This window comes from Phodopus roborovskii, unplaced genomic scaffold (assembly GCF_943737965.1).
Source record: "Phodopus roborovskii unplaced genomic scaffold, PHOROB, whole genome shotgun sequence".
Lineage (NCBI taxonomy): Eukaryota > Metazoa > Chordata > Mammalia > Rodentia > Cricetidae > Phodopus > Phodopus roborovskii.
Genome location: NW_026126517.1, coordinates 25,088,668 through 25,105,553, shown reverse-complemented (window position 1 = coordinate 25,105,553; position 16,886 = coordinate 25,088,668). Strand labels below are relative to the sequence as shown.

The 16,886-nt window shown below is 40.9% G+C and overlaps 1 protein-coding gene across 12 annotated transcripts in view; it reads right to left on the bottom strand.

Moving 5' to 3' along the window:
- The window catches only part of Cadm1 (cell adhesion molecule 1), a 320,371-nt gene that overhangs the window by 24,773 nt on the left and 278,712 nt on the right, over positions 1-16,886 (bottom strand). For 6 of the 12 annotated variants that reach the window (XM_051197341.1, XM_051197343.1, XM_051197348.1 and 3 more), the window contains exons 7-8: positions 14,115-14,287; positions 9,312-9,395 (exon numbers count right to left, since the gene is read on the bottom strand). In XM_051197341.1, coding sequence (XP_051053298.1) covers positions 9,312-9,395; positions 14,115-14,287 — 257 coding nt within the window. The remainder of the gene's footprint in view (positions 1-9,311; positions 9,396-14,114; positions 14,288-16,886) is intronic. The other 6 variants (XM_051197346.1, XM_051197350.1, XM_051197352.1 and 3 more) reach the window with 1 other exon arrangement.

The window sequence follows — 16,886 nt, the reverse complement described above, 5'->3', positions numbered from 1 at the left end:
GCTGGTGAAGTGGGAGACTGAGGGTTGAAAATCACAAGCAATCCCCTGCCATTTTTTATGATGGAGGGCTTTAGCTGGCAATTGTTTTCAATGACTTGAACTTGACACAGGCAATGTTTAAATGCACTGGAACATCAAACATAGAACTGTTTTGGTGTGTGTGGGTGTGTGTGGGTGTCAAGTGAGCCTGGAGCTTCTGATTTGTAAATATGACACATGAGTTCACACCGGTGCTCCCCTTCAGTTGGCATGCTTTCTGGGACCACAGGGGCCCTGTTGCCATTTAAAAAAAAAAAAAAAAAAAATCAGAGCCCTTCTAAGGAGCCAGAATTAACCAGATGTCTGGGAGGACAAATGCAGCTTGACATAACTGATCAGTAAATTTCTCAAGGACAGAAAGAGAGAAAACCATAAAATACACTGCAGAAGAATACTTACAAGTCAAGTCTGTGTGCCTAAAACAGCAGTGAAAACAACACGGGAAGTTGTACAGTTGAAACAAACCCTACACCAGACCCTTAAAAGTGACAAATTCATCTCCATAGTTGAGACATCCCAGACCAACATTGGCATGAGGCACTTTAAATTTGAGGGGCAGGATCAAAGGCACATTTGTGTAAACATTCATATGCGTGTAAAACATTTTATGGGCAGGCATTGGCTCCTTTCCAAAACTGAAGAGAAAAGCAATAAATGCTTTGGCTCATTATTTTTGTGGTAGCACTTTTAACACACCTTTTTTTTTTTTTTTAAACCAGGTAAATCATTAGTATAAAATGAAAAAAAAAAAAAAGGGGGGGGTGTCATAAAATCAGATCTCAGCATTGACCAATTATCCCAATTTACTGTCTTCCTGTATTACAACATGTCAGCTTCATGACAAAATTAAACCAGATGAAGCCAGGCATCAGCTCTTACATGGGCAGCAGACAATAAACGCAGCCACGGCCACAGTGCATTTTGCTCCCAACTCTAGGGATGTGAAATCCATCAATTGAACCCAACAGAAAAGAAAAAGGGATATTGAGGAAAAACACTCTAAAACAGTTAAGCAGACACATATTCAAGTCAAACAACATGATTACTGCAGTTGGAAATGGCAAACCTATGAGCATCAAAGGATGGGCTGCTGTAGCAGGAACACAGGTTGGCTATGGGGTTTAAGTGGGGATTAAGAGTGTGTCTGGGGAGCTATTGACTCTTTTCTCACAGAGCATCTGGTATGTATAAGACCCGAGCAGAGGCTACTTCAAGTCAAGAGAGAAGGGACAATGCTTTAGAAGTGACTGTGTGCTCCTCATTGTGTGTGTAGGGGAGCACATTAGGACAGGATCTGAATCTCCTTCATAACTGCATTATGACACCATGCAGAAATCATAGACAGCTTGGCTCTGTGGCACTGAGTCCAGAGCTGTGAAGCATGATTTAGTAGGGTGTCTTCATCAGAGTGGAAAAAAGTGCAAGTTCACCCCCACCCCAAGAATCAGCTTCTGGGTGTTCACTGGAACATCTTATAGTATTTTAATTTTATGGGTAAATAAATGCAAACATTTCCAGTGTAAGTTATAAATGCAATAAATGGCTTGAAATAGTGTCTAGCTGCCCTCACAAAGGTTTTTAAATCTCATTGTTTTGTCTTAAAAAAAAAAAAAAAAAAAAAAGCCTTTGAGCTAGCTAGGCCTGTGAGAAAATAGGTCACAAAAAGTTGTCTCTAGTTTAAATAATACTGAGGACAAATGTATTTGTGTATTATTTTATATGGTTTAAAAGGAAGGATGAAACAAACAAATAAAACAAAGTCAACCCATGTTCTCACAAACGCTGAGTGTATGTAAAGTGTTCTTCGGCATTCCTAGCTGGTTCATGAGTCTACAATAAAAAGAAGGTATGTGAGCTAGGACCCACAATGATCTGGAAGGTACTCATGTCGCAACACTGACTTCCCTTCTTAGCTTCACAGTCCTGCAAACAGTTAACATGCCTCCACCTCAAATCAACAAAACAACCACAGATATTTCACGTTGAGGTGTAAGATATTTGCAAAATTAAATATGTGTATTGAAACAGAGAAGAAAAATTAAACTATAAGGATATCTCTCTCTGAGCAACAAACTGAAAAAGAAGTAAAAAAAAAAAAGTATTTGTAAAATGAAAAAGCTACAGTGTCGTGTGAGGTCAGAAGGTTAGAGACAGTAAATAGCCACTTAACCAAGTAGCCAAGAAGAGAGGGAATCAAACAAACAAAACTGACAAAATAAAAACTAGAACCTGCCTGAGAGGCTACTGGGCAATATTTAGTAGAAACAGTCATGTGTAAGCCCCACTGTGGCCTGTTCTAATCCTTTCAGATGGATTCTCTCCAACTCAGAATTGTTCATTGAGTGTGACAGACTGGGGGCTTAAAACTAATCCATAAATTAGTCCGTGGTCTCTAACACAACGGGTGCCATAAATGAAAATGAAAATCCTAGAACAAAATTAAATTCACCACCTTAAATACTTTGCTTACCAATTGATCTGAGATGTTCTTGCATTATGACACAGAGTCATGGTAAGGCTACGTGAGTTCAGGGTGGACATTAGAAACTGCTGTAGGTACAACCTAGAGAAACTAGCTTACCCTAGAGCAGAGCTTAGCTGCAAGAATTTCAAACTGCCCTGTTTTGCTGGCCGTAAGCTTAGAGGGAAGTGGGACAAGCAGCCTGGCAACATTTTAATACACTTTCCCCTAGTTTATTTTCTTAACTAAAGTCAATACGGAACCAACAGGCTTTCTTAATTGAATTCCTCTTCAGTCTCTGCTATGGAGGGGCTTTAAATCTCAGCACCAGGGCAGGCAAAGAATTCCCCCGACAATTTTACTTCATAGCTGTGCTGTGCTTGCCAATATAGATTAAATATGGGTATTTTTCTTTCTCCTTCGCCCACTTCAACTTATTTGAAATCTGTTGAAAGAAAAAAATAAGTGCTGGAAAATTTGAGTTTGAAATGTATTTTCTACTGGTTTTCCAATTAATTTCCTTGCCACCTATGTTCTGCTTAATTAACTGACCATTCCTTAATGATGGAGAAAGTGGCTAAGAACAGAGCTAAGCTAAAAGGCTTAAACCGAAGTGCTCTACGTAGGAAAGCTCTTTTACTTGTGTATGGGGTTAACAAGTATTGTTTATGAGTGTGCGTACTTACCTGTGTGAGTGCATGTGGAGGAAAGGGTTGACACCAGGCCCTTCTCAACCCTGTCTCCACCCACTTATTTATTTGTTTGTTTGTTTTGGGCAGAGCCTCTTACTGATCCTGGAGCCGGCCATTTTGTCCAGACTGGGTGTCTGTAAGCTCCTGGGATCCTCTTGTCTCTGCTCCCAAGTGCTGGGACTATAAGCACACACTACCATACCCAGTTTCTTTCATGAGTGTTGGGATCCTAACTTAGGCTTTTGTGCTTGAGGAACAAGCACTTTACCCATGGAGATACCTCCCCTGCCCTAGCTTACTTTCAAAATGTCACCTTCACCTTAGAGTGAAGATTGTGAGCCCTAGAGCAGCAGGAAGGGAGCTGATTTTGTTGTTGTTAAGCGATTTCAAGTTTTGTTAAAAGCTTCTTCAAAATTGTTCACTCTGTGCAGTCCATGCCCCAGAGTTCTTCTCATTTGCAAACCAGATGTTCTGCAAAATAATCAGAATCTGTAGAGTGGTTTCCTTTAACAAGGAAAACAATCCCTATGGCATTGTCTTTGAATGCCAGTGGGAACAAACCAAGGGATCCGGACACAAGCCAGGGGAGGCAGAGCTGGGAGTCCTGCAGGGGTGCCACAAGAAAAGGAGGGAGGGGCTCTGTAAGGCTGACTGACACTCACTCATCTTCTCATCTTGCATGAGATCCCGGAAGACTGTGCCCTTTATTCCCATATTCCTACCACTGGGAGAGCTCTGGGTATCACTTCTGAATTGCAAGAAATCCATATTTGTGCTACTATTATTATGTGCTTTGCTGACAGATGTTGAGCACGGAAAATGGTTGGTTTTCTATCTCCAGGTCTAATTTTTTAAAAAAGAACAAGCACTTAGGAAAAGTATGATAGAAACAATAGAAACAGTAGAATAAAGACACCTCACCTCACTTTCCACCCCTCACTGTTTTTTTTTTTTTTTTTTTTTTTTTTAACTTGAATCCAATATTTGCAGTTCTCTTACTTTTTTTCTGTTCCTTCCTAAACCAGCATTGGTCAATGGTGGCTGGATGAGGCAATAGGTAGTGGGTTTACAATTACTGGAAAATGAAACTGTAGACAGGACAGTATGAAAAGAAATAGACAGGCAAAGGTGGTCTACTGGGTAAAAAGAGGCTCATTATCCTCTCCTCAGGCATACTGGTCTATTAGTTATACTCTGTAAGTGTACATGAGGGAAGAGTGTATTATTGGAGTAATGACAATAATAGGAATTAGACAATTCAGTCAATGCTCTAGGATGAAGGATGTTGGTTTCCTAGAAAAGGAGGAGCTTATTCTAGGCAGCATAGACACACCTTGAAGAGAGATGCTAGAAGTACTATGGCTTCTTCATGCTTAATTTCCAAATGCTACTCTTTTGTACATATATTCTATCTGTTCTTTGATGGCATGGAGCAAAGAGCACTTCTGTGATACTCTCCTGTGGCACCTGTTGCCTTTGACACCTAACACTACAGCTGTATGGCATCTCTCAACCACAAGGAAGGACTTTAAGGAGTCCTTTTCTGCATGCCCTGTGGGCAGTGGAATGGATACGTAAAAGCAGATCAGTGTATAGCCCTTGCATCCTGCCAATATCAGCAGCACAGGGTTGGAATCATTAGGCTCAGCAGAGAGGGGGAACTGAAACCTCTGTGTGAAACAAAGCTCCATTACTACTTAGATGGTCACACCACAGACTTAGCACCAAGTACACGTGCTCTCTGCTTAACGTCAAACTTACATGCTAGGTATAAGTGCCCTTATTGGCAAACTCTCCAAATATCACTAAAGGATAAAGCCTGTGTCTGTCTTTTTTTTTTAAAAAAATAGGATCTGACCCACATTAACATTGAAAAAAGCCTATGATATCAAGCTGTGAAAGCCCAAACAATAACATGGGCCTGAGGCTTGGAGTCACTTTCTCCCAGGCATATTGGCTTTTGAGTGCTTTGACATCAATAAGAGAAACCTTGCTATTTTCTTTTCCAAGAAACACCAAATATTTAATTGAATACATGCCTTTAAAAAGGAGAAAAACTCATTTAGAAATGACCTACTTCACTTTTATGAAAGAATATTTAAATGCATCTCACAATCTGGCCCTATAGCTATTCATTCTTATTCTAAGGCTATTTTCTTCCTTCCTTCCTCCCTTCCTTTCTTTCATTTATGGCAGTTGCCTGTATAGTGTGACCTACAGGTTGAGCTCCCCCTGGCCTGGATTTTGTACCTAAACTGTTAAAGAGTGTGCATGGTTGAATGCTGAGAATTTTTCATGGCACTCTCTATCAAGCACCCAAGTCAGGACTCCACCAGGCAGGAACAATACAATATCCAGGTTAATTAAGGAGAGAAACATAGAATGCTTTCCCAAAGAAGTTTCTGGAAGGAAGCCTGACCCAATAAAGGAAGAGGTTAAAGCTATTGCCAACAGAGACAGGAACTGATACTAGCCCTAAAACATTAGTTTGCCTAAGAAGAAATGTCAAACAATTCACCTGGTTTGTTCTCCCAGGCCGTGGCATTTACTGTCACAAATGAAGAAACCCCATGGATGACTTGATGTGATAAAAAATAAAATACAAAGGGTGGGGGGATTCCCAAAGCCAAGAGTGGAACAGACTCAAGTGAGCTTAATGTCTACAAGCAGAAAAGATGAGAGATAACCTGTGAACTTTAGGGCAAATGCCAAGGAGGTGCTACATAGCTTCTCGCCTAATTCCATCCTCAAATTGTTTTGTATGTGGAGAGGTCTTAGAATAATGTCAATGATGAAGCTACAACTCTGCTGATATGGCAGCTGGATACCAATTTCTTTTTTGAGACAAAGCCTCACTATAAAGATCAAGCTGGCCTCCAATTCACAGAGATCCACCTGCCTCTGCCTCCCCTGGGATTAAAGGAGTGCATACCATGGCCAGACTGAATATTCTTTTCGGTACTTAACACACTGCAGATAAATTTCCTTAGACAGGGAGGGCTACTATTCAAGTGTGACTGACAAATCACCAGATCTGCAAGTGGAGAGGACAGTATGCAAAGTCCACTGCTTTTCTAGGAAACTAGAAAATGTAAGATTTAGGGAGTGTTGGTTAGGACAGTTGGAGGAGTACATGATTCCTCCCCTTCAAGGGTCTCTAGAATGGAGCTGTAGCATAGGGACAATGCTATTACCCTTGTTAGGGAAGATCAAAGACAGCCATACCATGCAATGCTTCTTTTGGAGAAATCAGAAATCAACCAGGACCTGTTAGCTTAAAAATATTTTTCTATTGCATTTGTACATTTTTCTGGCAATGACACTCTGACCTGGGGAATGGGTTTCAGTTACTGCTCTTGACATAGGAGGAAAGAAATAGCTGACTTCAGCTGCTTCTTTTTCTTTTTAGAGCCCCAGCTTTATGTTACTGTCACTGGATTCAGCTGTTGAAGCTTTTAAGGCTAATGATGACTGTAAATGTACTAAACAATAGAAGAGAGAGGAGGAGTGGAAATTAACTATCCATTTGTCAGGATTCAGTCTGGAAGATTCTTTAGGAACCAATCTAAATCTAGAGGATAGCCTGGACCTATAAAATGGGACACAGAACCACCCAAGTCCACAACCTTTAATCTGTTCGGAGAAAGGAACAAATGTTAAATTCTACAGATTGCTTTCTGGGCAAAATAAATACATAGAATGTGGCTTGTTAAGACACAGTAACCCTGAAAGACCACATCCATTAAGGTGAACGATTCCACAAGGTTGTTTTAGTAGCAATTTTAGTTTAATGACTCTTGGCTGTGCCACTGAAGATCTGGGCATTCATTACCACAGATGCATTTGGTGTGTAGACAGCATTTGAGTGCTAACACCCACAGACAGAGGTGAACCTGTGACATCATGTTGAGTTATTTTGAACTGAGAGGCCAGTGGCAGGGACAGAAGTAGACACATTCCAATTAAAGGCATCTCTGCTGTGGACAGAAATATGGTGTTGTTTATTCTAAGAATTTCTTTTTAGATGGAGTCTGTGAAGTCAGAACTGTGATCACATGAGTTGTAGATGCTGAAGTACCTCAGAGGAGAAGAAGGTCCTTGGGAGCAAAAGATTAAGAGCTGTGAATTAGAGCAACTCAGGTGACTTGAGAGATTGATTGTGGTGATGGAGAAGAGTCAGGGAATGCTAACGCTCTTAAAGAAAAAAAAAAAAATAAAAAAAAAATAAAAGAAAAAGAAAAAAAGAAATAAGAAAAGAAAAAACACCTTAAGCCAGTGATGAGGCCAGTCACAAATGAAAAGTGTCGTTCCACATTCAAGAAAAATGGGGAGTTTATATACAGAGTGAGTGAGGACTTTATTGGCTTCAGATATAAACCCCTATAGATACATAAATAGAACTTTCTACCATGGGAGGTATAAGGCTAGGTCATACTTCTCCAAAGACAAACACACTGCTAATGATATCTACACAATTTGGTTATTTATCTGACATCCCAAGGGCCTTTCACAGGAAACTATGAAACCTGGTAAGAAAAGCACATGACTGAGGATATATTTCAGCTATACAGTGCTTGCCTGGTATTCCAGAGGCCCTGTGTTCCACCTCCAGCAATGCCAGCCAAACAAAATACAATAAAAAAGTACACACGCACTCCGGTTTACTAGCTAGACAAAAGATGAGGAACTGAATTCTTAGGATGAAGCACTGGCAGTAAGGCTGCTATGGACATCCAGAGGAGGAGGAACATCGTTGATATGCTAATGAATGATACAGAAGTGTCAGGGATTGGTTTACTATGCACAAAACTGAGTTTACTAAGAAGCAAGGGGGAACTGACAGCCCAAGCAGAAACACACAGACAAGAATTAGGAAGCAAATTTTCTAGATGGAGCCAGGTTTAGAGTGAGACACAACACCAATTGATGGATTTTTCAGGAGGTGTAACATTTAGAATAGGCACAGGTGTTTGTAATCAGTATTTAGGAAGCCCTTCAATGGTGGGTTATGGCAGAGTTCTTTGTCCCACTGCAATAGCTGCAAAGTGAAGAAACTTGGATTAGACGATGCACTGTAAGATCTGCTGATGAGGCCTCCTCTCTCATGAGCACTCTGTACTCTGGCAAATGGAAAATAAAATTTCTCCAGAAAAAAATCAACGTGATCCTAGAAGGTGGCTGCTGGACCTTGGGTGCTAAAGAGCTGAATATGAAGAGCACCAAGTGAGATATTCAGTGGGTATCAAGGAGTCCAGGGATGGAATGGCTGAGCTCATGGTTGAAAGGGACCTCAGACACTTGCCAGGTAACAAGACCTCAGTGGCAAAGTCACTTTTTCCAAGAGATTCTATCTTTCCTTAGAGTAGACACTTGGAAGCAACAGATGGGGATGGCCTGGTCTAAGGAAGTTCTACACATCTGAGTAGGTATGGTACAGCCAAAAGCTATCTTCCCTTGTTATGACAGAAGAAAGCTAAGGAGCACAGTCACCAACATCAAACTATTTGGGTGGGCACCAGGATGAGGAGGGAAGCCACATAAAAAAGAGGTGGTGCACATTGAGTGCTTAGCTTGGAAAAGACTGGCTCCCTCTGAACCCTGCAATCTCCCGGGCAATCAGGGGCCCATGCAGCCATAGTGCCAGCAGGCACTCATTGGAGGAAGGAGGACGACAGTGCATTCTGTAGTGTGACCCAAGAAGGCATGCCGAAATTTAATGCTTGTATTTTCTTCATCTGGATTAAGATGAAATTTAGATCAGGACATGATCCAGGCCACAATACTTACCATTCCACCAGCTGTGGCCAAGCAGAAGCTACTGGAGGGTTCTCTAGTAGCCAGGCTGCCATTTTTCCTAGTGTTTTGGCTTTGGGTGGTGATGCTTCAAAAAGAATCCCCTCACACTGAGTAAGGTAAGTCATCTGATCTGTTAAAGGCTCAGATGTTAAAGCTCCCCCCAGATCCTTAAGATTCAATTAAAGAGTATAGCATCAAGTGTCTCTGGAATTCTAAAGTAAAGGAACAGTTAGGCTCAGAGGGGACAGCTAGGCTTCTCTTTGTTTATACCAGAAAGACAATATACAATTAGGACATTTCCAGTGGCAATGATGGTACCATACCTGCGATGATGGTAAGGATGGTGGTGGTGGTGGTGGTGGTAGTGGTGGTGGTTGTTGTGGGAGGAGGGATAGTTGTGGGGGGATCTGGATAAAAAAAAAAAGGAAAATCAAACCCACAATGCTGAACACAACAATGACAAGTAATGACAAACAAAGGCATGGAGACACTGAGATGCTGGTTGGATGGTGTCCTCCTTTAAACCACCAGGTTCCTTCCCCTCAGAGACACAGGCATGGAACTATACCTCAAAGCCTTAGTTGGAAGAGCTAAGAAAAGAAGAACAGCTTTCTTATTCATGAAGTGAACAGGAAACAGAAAAGTGAGGTGGGGGGGGGATCTAAATACGCAAAACCACTAACCCTGCCAGATCTTAAAGGCAAGGCTAAGTCACCTCAGTGCCAAGAAAGCACAATGGCTGTCCCTTTCTACTTCACAGATGGGAGGAAAGAGGAGAAGGGGCTGCTGCATTTAAAGGGCTTGTATCAGCCAAGGATGAAGGTGGCACTGCACACATGCTCTCTGCAAATGCTAACTTCATTATTCTCCATCAATACATCCCAGCAGGAAGGAAAACCACTTCTGTATCCATAATAAGTACAAAGAAGAGAGAATGTCACCATAGACAGAGTACCAAGTTCCAGGCAAGTGAGATTTTACTGAGATGTTATTTTTTAAAAGTCAATAAATTTTTACACCTTATAAATATTAATAAGTTGCCTTTGCTCGTGTTAAAAGCTTGACCTAAGTGGACCACAATGATAAAAATGAAAGAACATCTTCCACCTTGTAAACAAGAGAGCTAAATATAAATGAGATTTGACCCTCAAATCCAGGAATCTGATAGGAAGCCTCTGTCTGGTAGTTGATACACTGTATCTTCTATCATCTCAAAAATTATTTGGGGATAAGGAAAGGGCAAAGAACGAAAAAAAAAAAAAAATCTAAGCCCAGATGATCAAACTGAATATGTTAAATTGTCAGCAAGACTTTGAACTAAGCAATCATTCTGCTATAATAGAGCAGAGGACGATTTGAAGGCTTTTGATTTTAAATTTTATCTAAAGCACGTCAACTTTTTCTCCCTGACACATCTGGTGTCCTTTTATCTTCAAGTGAGCTCTCGGATTGTCTAATTAATACATCAAAACTTTAATTATACATTGCACCTTTACTGGGTTTGGCACAACTTCCTGGAAGCTGATGGAATGACTCTTTTGGTGATTGGCTGCAAAGTCTGCATGAAATGATGATGATCATTGATCGATAATCAAAGGTTTTCATTTTCTTAACCAACTGCTTCTCTCACACAATCATACTTGCATGAATTTGATAAGAACCAACAGCAAATGTTTCTGCTTTATGACACACTTTTCTCCTTGAAGATGTGGAAACAAGCAAATTAAACTGTTGTTTAATGCAGCCTCCAATGAGTAAAAAAAAAAAAAGGGGGACTCCAGGCAAAGTCTCATTCTAGGAGGTAGGAATGATGAAATTTAAAATTAAAATTATCTTTTAAAGAGAACAGGATAAGAAATGGCTGAGCATCATTATAGCCTTGTCCTTTGGTGTGTTTTATGGAAGCCACAGGTGAGAAAGTTGTTTTTGTGATTGGCAACTTATTTAGACACATTTACATCAACAGCAGGTGCCAGCTAGAGACAGATCCTGAGACGTCTCTAGCCAGCATGACAGCCATTGCCTCCTTCCACTACAAGTAAACTGTTCAGAGAGTACCTCCTGCCCATCTAGGAAACAAATGATGTTCCTTTTCTGTTTGCTTCAATTGTAGTATTGCCACTGAACGGCAATATTGCTACTCAGAAGACTTGCCCTGCTGTACTCTAATGCTATTTTCAAAACCACTTCTAAATGCAATAGCACAAAGCATATGATGTGTGCAACACGCTAAGAATGAGTGTGAACATGATCTGAAGATATGATTATGAACCAAAAGGCAGACAAGATGAACAAGGGGATAGAAGTCAGGAAGAGGTCACCAGGACATCTCAATATGTAAAAATGGCACATGTTCAGTGATCTCCATCACTGTTGGGCAAATCTTGTCCTTCACATCTGATTCAGGAAACCCTGAATGAATCAGATTCCATTATCAGGTGACGTGTCCTTGCTGAGGTCACTTTCAGTAAGAAGGGTGGCACAAGGCCACTGTTTAAGAAATCAGTGGGCTGGGATGCAGCCCATCAGTAAGTGCTTACCAGGTATGCCAGAGGCCCTGAAACCAATGTGCAGCATACAACACACATAAGAAGAAACGGCTGAAGCTAATGAGCTGTGCTTGAAACATGGATGTTAACAGAATAAACCCAACTGGGATATGGGCTCTAACCAGCCAGATGCATCAAGTAGAGAAGTTACTTCCAGAATTAAATATTTTAGAAGTGTATCAACTCTTAGTTTACAGAGCACTTAAAAAAATTGCTGTAGTACCATGGTATATTGCTTTGGAAAGACGATCTGCCCATCCCTTCCCAAATTGTTAGAATGTTTTGTTACTAGACTTCATTTAGTATGCTAGCCCGCCATTCAAATGGTGCCACTAGCAGGGGCCAAGAGATAGAGGATCCAGAGGAAGCTGGATGGGATCATGGATATGCCTGTATACAGGTATGCTTGCCTGAGTAGGTGAGTTCCTACAATACTTGGTTTTCAAATAATGCACTGTGGTCCAGGGAGCCAGTTTCGAAAGGCCAGTCTTATTCTGAAGGGATTTGGTCTCTTGGAAAGCCATGAGAATAAGAGACATTGCAAAGACAAACTTTGCTGTGGGTTTTGGGATGACAGTATGGTGGCCCTAAGGCAATCTGGGGACCTTATGAATTAGGTCATATTTTATGATCTTCTAAGCTTTATTTTATTATATGTTGAATGGGATGAAAAATAACACAATCATGGTGTTACTGTGGAGACTGGATGAGATCATCTAAAATTGTCAATGCTGGAAACAGCATGAAGGGCACTCTCAACAAATTCTGGTTATAAGCGAATTTCCCAAATTATGTTTTCCAAAAAAGGCCTCAAAATGTCTCTTCTCATCTTGAGATGTAGGAATAGAAGGTACTGTAAATTGAACTTCTTCTGAATCAGAGAAGTGTGTCACAGACTGGCAGAAAGTGATCAATGCTTTGTGTAATGTGAAGTCTGCAAAAAGAACTAGACTGATGTCTATAAACCTGGGCACAAATGTCGAGTGCACTTTCATAAGGCTCAGACTTTAGGGTGGAACGGGTGTATGCAAAAGCACAGAGAGGAAAGTATCTTCCATCCATGCCAAACAGTGCAACAGAGCTGCTCTGCACATCCAGCGGAAACTGGCTGCCCTGTGTCCCCTTCTCACATACACAACAGAGCCATTCTCTCTTTGTGGATTTCCTTAACTACTGAGGAAAACTGAGGAGACTTGTATAACTACTGAGGAAAACTGAGGAGATGGTATACTTTAGAAGCTTGAAAATATATAGGGATTTGACAGGATCTTTTAATTTTGCATTATGCTAAGGCAGCAGTTCTCAATGTGTAAGTCTTTACCCCTTTGGGGTTGTATATCAGATATTTACATTATGATTCATAATAGTAGTGAAATTACAATTATGAAGTAGTAACTAATTTTATGATTGGGGTCACTGCAACATGGGGAATGGATTAAAGGGTTGCAGGTTTAGAAAGGTTGTTAATGGAGGAAAGGTGCTAATGGAGGAAACCCTCAGGTATAGGCTAATGATTGTAACTTCATATTCATATAGGTATGGTATAAAGGACACTTCTCTGTCCAAAGATACCTCATAAGGAGGGTGACTAGGTTCTGAGACAGTACAGTGTAAATACGTATGTATAATTTATGTGTCTATGCCTATGTTCACGTATTTGTAACTTAACTTGGATTGTTTACAAAGCTAGCATGAAGACAGAAATGTGGCCCCCATATTCAAATATTTATAACATTAGGATTTTGATGCTTCTGGTTACTCATTATATATTGGGCCAGTGCATGACTTTTTCTTAGTATAAAATGAAGACTTCAATTGGAAGAGAAGAGATTCAATTTGATATCACAAGACTATAAGAAGAGTGTACTTCTCACCTAAATAGAAGATACTAACAATAAACAAAATCAATAGCAAGATATCAATGGGAAATGCCTGACACCACAGATGTTCAATGCATATCTATTGATTCCAAAGTAAAATTCTAATATGTTTTAACAATCCTGTAGAAAGATGTTGATTAAGAAAACACGTATTTTTAAAAGTTGGCATTTGTGTAAAACAGAAGGTGTACGTGGTTTTTGCAACTACCAAGGACTTTGTATTTGAGTGTTTACTGGCTTGCAAAGCCTTCCAGATTTAATAGCTTCATGTTGAAAATAAGATAGCTCTGTTCATCAAAGCAGGAGAAAGGCTAACCCAGGCATCATAGGAGGGGAAAAAAAAAAAAAACCCCACTGGGAATAAACTTTCTAAGCTGAACCCTACTAATTGGTAAGGTTGAATTTTTCAGACATTACTTCTAACATAATCTTTATGGCCTGTGCCTGAGGACTGACTTCCTACTCAGCACGACCACAGACTGTGATCTTGTGGGAAACCCCCATGATCAGAGGGAGAGATGAACAGTCACAGTTGACCCAGGTGGGGACCACTGGGGTCCACCTCAGGCCAGGCTTCGTTAAGTTCCTGAAGGACACCAACTGGTTTTTTGGTTTTCAATTTGACCAAAGGCTTTGGGGGTGAAGCCCAGACAGCAGCTACATGCAGAGGGGCGAGTAGGGGAGTCTTCTCACGTACCGTATACATACAGCATATAGTCCGAATGAGCTTTTCCCACTATGTTAGAAGCCTCACAACGGTAAGTACCGTTATCTGTTTTGTTCAGGTTATTGATGAACAGGTTTGGCCCGGACAGTACAGCGTGTTGAGGCATTTCATCATCAACTCTAACCCAAGTTACCATCACGGGCCTGCAGAGGGAAGGTAAGAAAAGACAGGTCACAGGGTCATTCCCCACTCAGGTAATCTGTATCCAGTTTTTAACCTGTGCAGCAAACCAATCACATGCAGGGTGATGCAATTAACTGGACCCACTGGAGAGATATGAAATTCATAGAATTAAGACCATGCAACTGCCAGATGCAAGTTTGGAATATGATTTTTAAAAACATAATCAGGTATTTAGAAACCTTTAAGACTTGATAAGCGAGTCTTATGACTTTCAATTCATCTTTAGTAAGTCAGCAAATAAGCCAACATGCCCAGCTGTGTGGTTTCACACCAATTCAGCCAGGGTAGAGCTCATCCATTGTTAATCATCTCATTAATTGGAAAGAGAGAAAAAATGAAAGGTCTAGGCTAGTGGTGCATGCAACAACCTAATGGTTACTAACACATCAAATGTTGCTTTGCTCGGAAGCTACTTGTGAGTTTTAAATGGACTTTAACACACAAACATTCCTCCCTGCCTCTCTTCCTTTCTCTGGTGGGCACTGAACACTGTCGCTCTACCACTAGCCTACATCCTCATCTTTCTTTAATTACCATTTATTCTCTGGGTAGCTGGTCTGGAACTTGGTATGTAGACCAGGCTACCCTTGAAACATCAGGTGATCTTCTGATTCTGCTCCCAGAGCAGCTTGGATTACAGGCCTCTGTCATCAGCCCTGGCTTACACAGAGCTTTGTTTTGATCTATTTTTGGGAAAACTAAACTTTGATTCTGGAAAGATGCAATCACTTCCTCTCCCTTTAGCCTGACTCTTGCACCTGAGATGCCACTGTCCACCTTGTCTATCTGGCCCTGATCAGCAACTGGCCCTCTGAGCCCAGATATGGCTGCACCTTCCCTGTGAGTGCATTTGGTTCTTGGATTAATGATGAAAGAACACATCTCAAAGTGAACACTTCAGGGCCAACAATGGAAACTGGTTATCAAAGTAAGTCTTAGTGACTTAAAATACAACATCTATCTTAAGACAGCCATTAAGGAAAAGCAAGTTTGACAAGACACTCTGGGGAGAAGAGTGCATACACACCAACCATCTTTTACTCACTGAACTGGAAACCTGTGTTTCTCAAGACACCTCTCATGGTCCTATGAAATCAAGTGCATATCTAAGAGCATGTCTGAAAACATGTTCTCTTGTGTGGTATGTGTGATGCTAGAGACAGAACCAAGGGCCTGGTGAGTGCTAGGCAAGCATTCACCCCAGGTTATACCCCCAGCCCCCAACTTTTATTTGAAAGGAACACATGGGTTTGAACACACAAGCAATTTTCTTTCCATCCCTACCACTATTTCTAAGAGGAGTGACATGGGCAAAGACCCACTCATAAATGGCGAACAGATTCTCAAGTTAGGTCTGTCAAGTAGCATTCCATTGTTCAAATGGGATGTGAAGTTGCAATTTTTCTTTAATTACATATGGCTTTGTCATCACAATGCAGTAAATTATTTAAAAGTTAGTACTGCATATGTCCTCCTTGTAGGCAGTGGCAAACGGGGCTGCCTGGCAATCAGAGCTCACGTCCTGCTGCTTGACAGCTGAAACAATCAGTGGGGGTAAGCACTGAGAATATTCACAATATATAATGGCAAGTTAAATTACCATTTTTATTGTATGCAATTTCTTGAGAAAATAAATAGGTAATATGCAAGGAGGGATTGCTACAGAGTAATGCCTGCTTGCTCAAGCAACCACATACCCTTTCCAATTTGAGAGGAACAAACAAATACCCTCTCTGGCAAAAATGTCCTAAAGGAAACATGTAATTTACTGTCCCTGTGGCACATGCAATTGAACACAGTACCTTCTTCAGGAAAAAAAAATACAGAAACAAAATATAGGTTAGCAAGCCAAACAGTATAAATGTTGTGTTGTGGTAAAACACAGGTGCTGTAAACAGTCAGAGGCCCATGAGAAGTGCTTTCCCTTGGTTCACAGGGTTGTTTGGGAGACAAGGGAAGCTGCTAATTAGGGCATAAATCAGATTACAAAAGGAAAGATCTCAATCTTTTTGAAGGGCTTAAAAGAGAAAAAGACTGCTCTGTCAAAGCTGGGATCAAATAACCCAGCAGCAGTAGAAAAGAAGTTAAATAGAACCTGATCAACCTTCTTCTAAAGGTTACCTTTATAACACTGCCTCCTTAGGCAGAGGGAAGGCTAACCAGTCTATGTATAAAGGACAGTGGGAGAGGAAGAAGGGACTAGCCAGAGCCAGGCTTCCCTCTGACACAGGGCACTTGGCTCTTCAATCATCACAGGGTGAGTTCTCTCTGAGGATATGGAGGGAAGCTCTGTGAAGATGTTCCAATGTCTGCATAGGAGAACTGTGGAGATGCTGCTTACCCAAACTGTGAGGGGAAAAAAAGAAACCATGGCACAGGGACAGCAGAGGGAGCTCAATGCTGTTTTCCCCCTCAAAGTTTAGTTCTTTAAACCCAACTGGACCTGTCCTTCTATTTCAGGATTCAGTACATTGGGATGGTTTTTATTTGTTTGCTTTTTTTTTTCCTTTAAAAGAGTGTAAAACATTTTGTTTTACTAGAAGGATGAAAAGCTCCTTT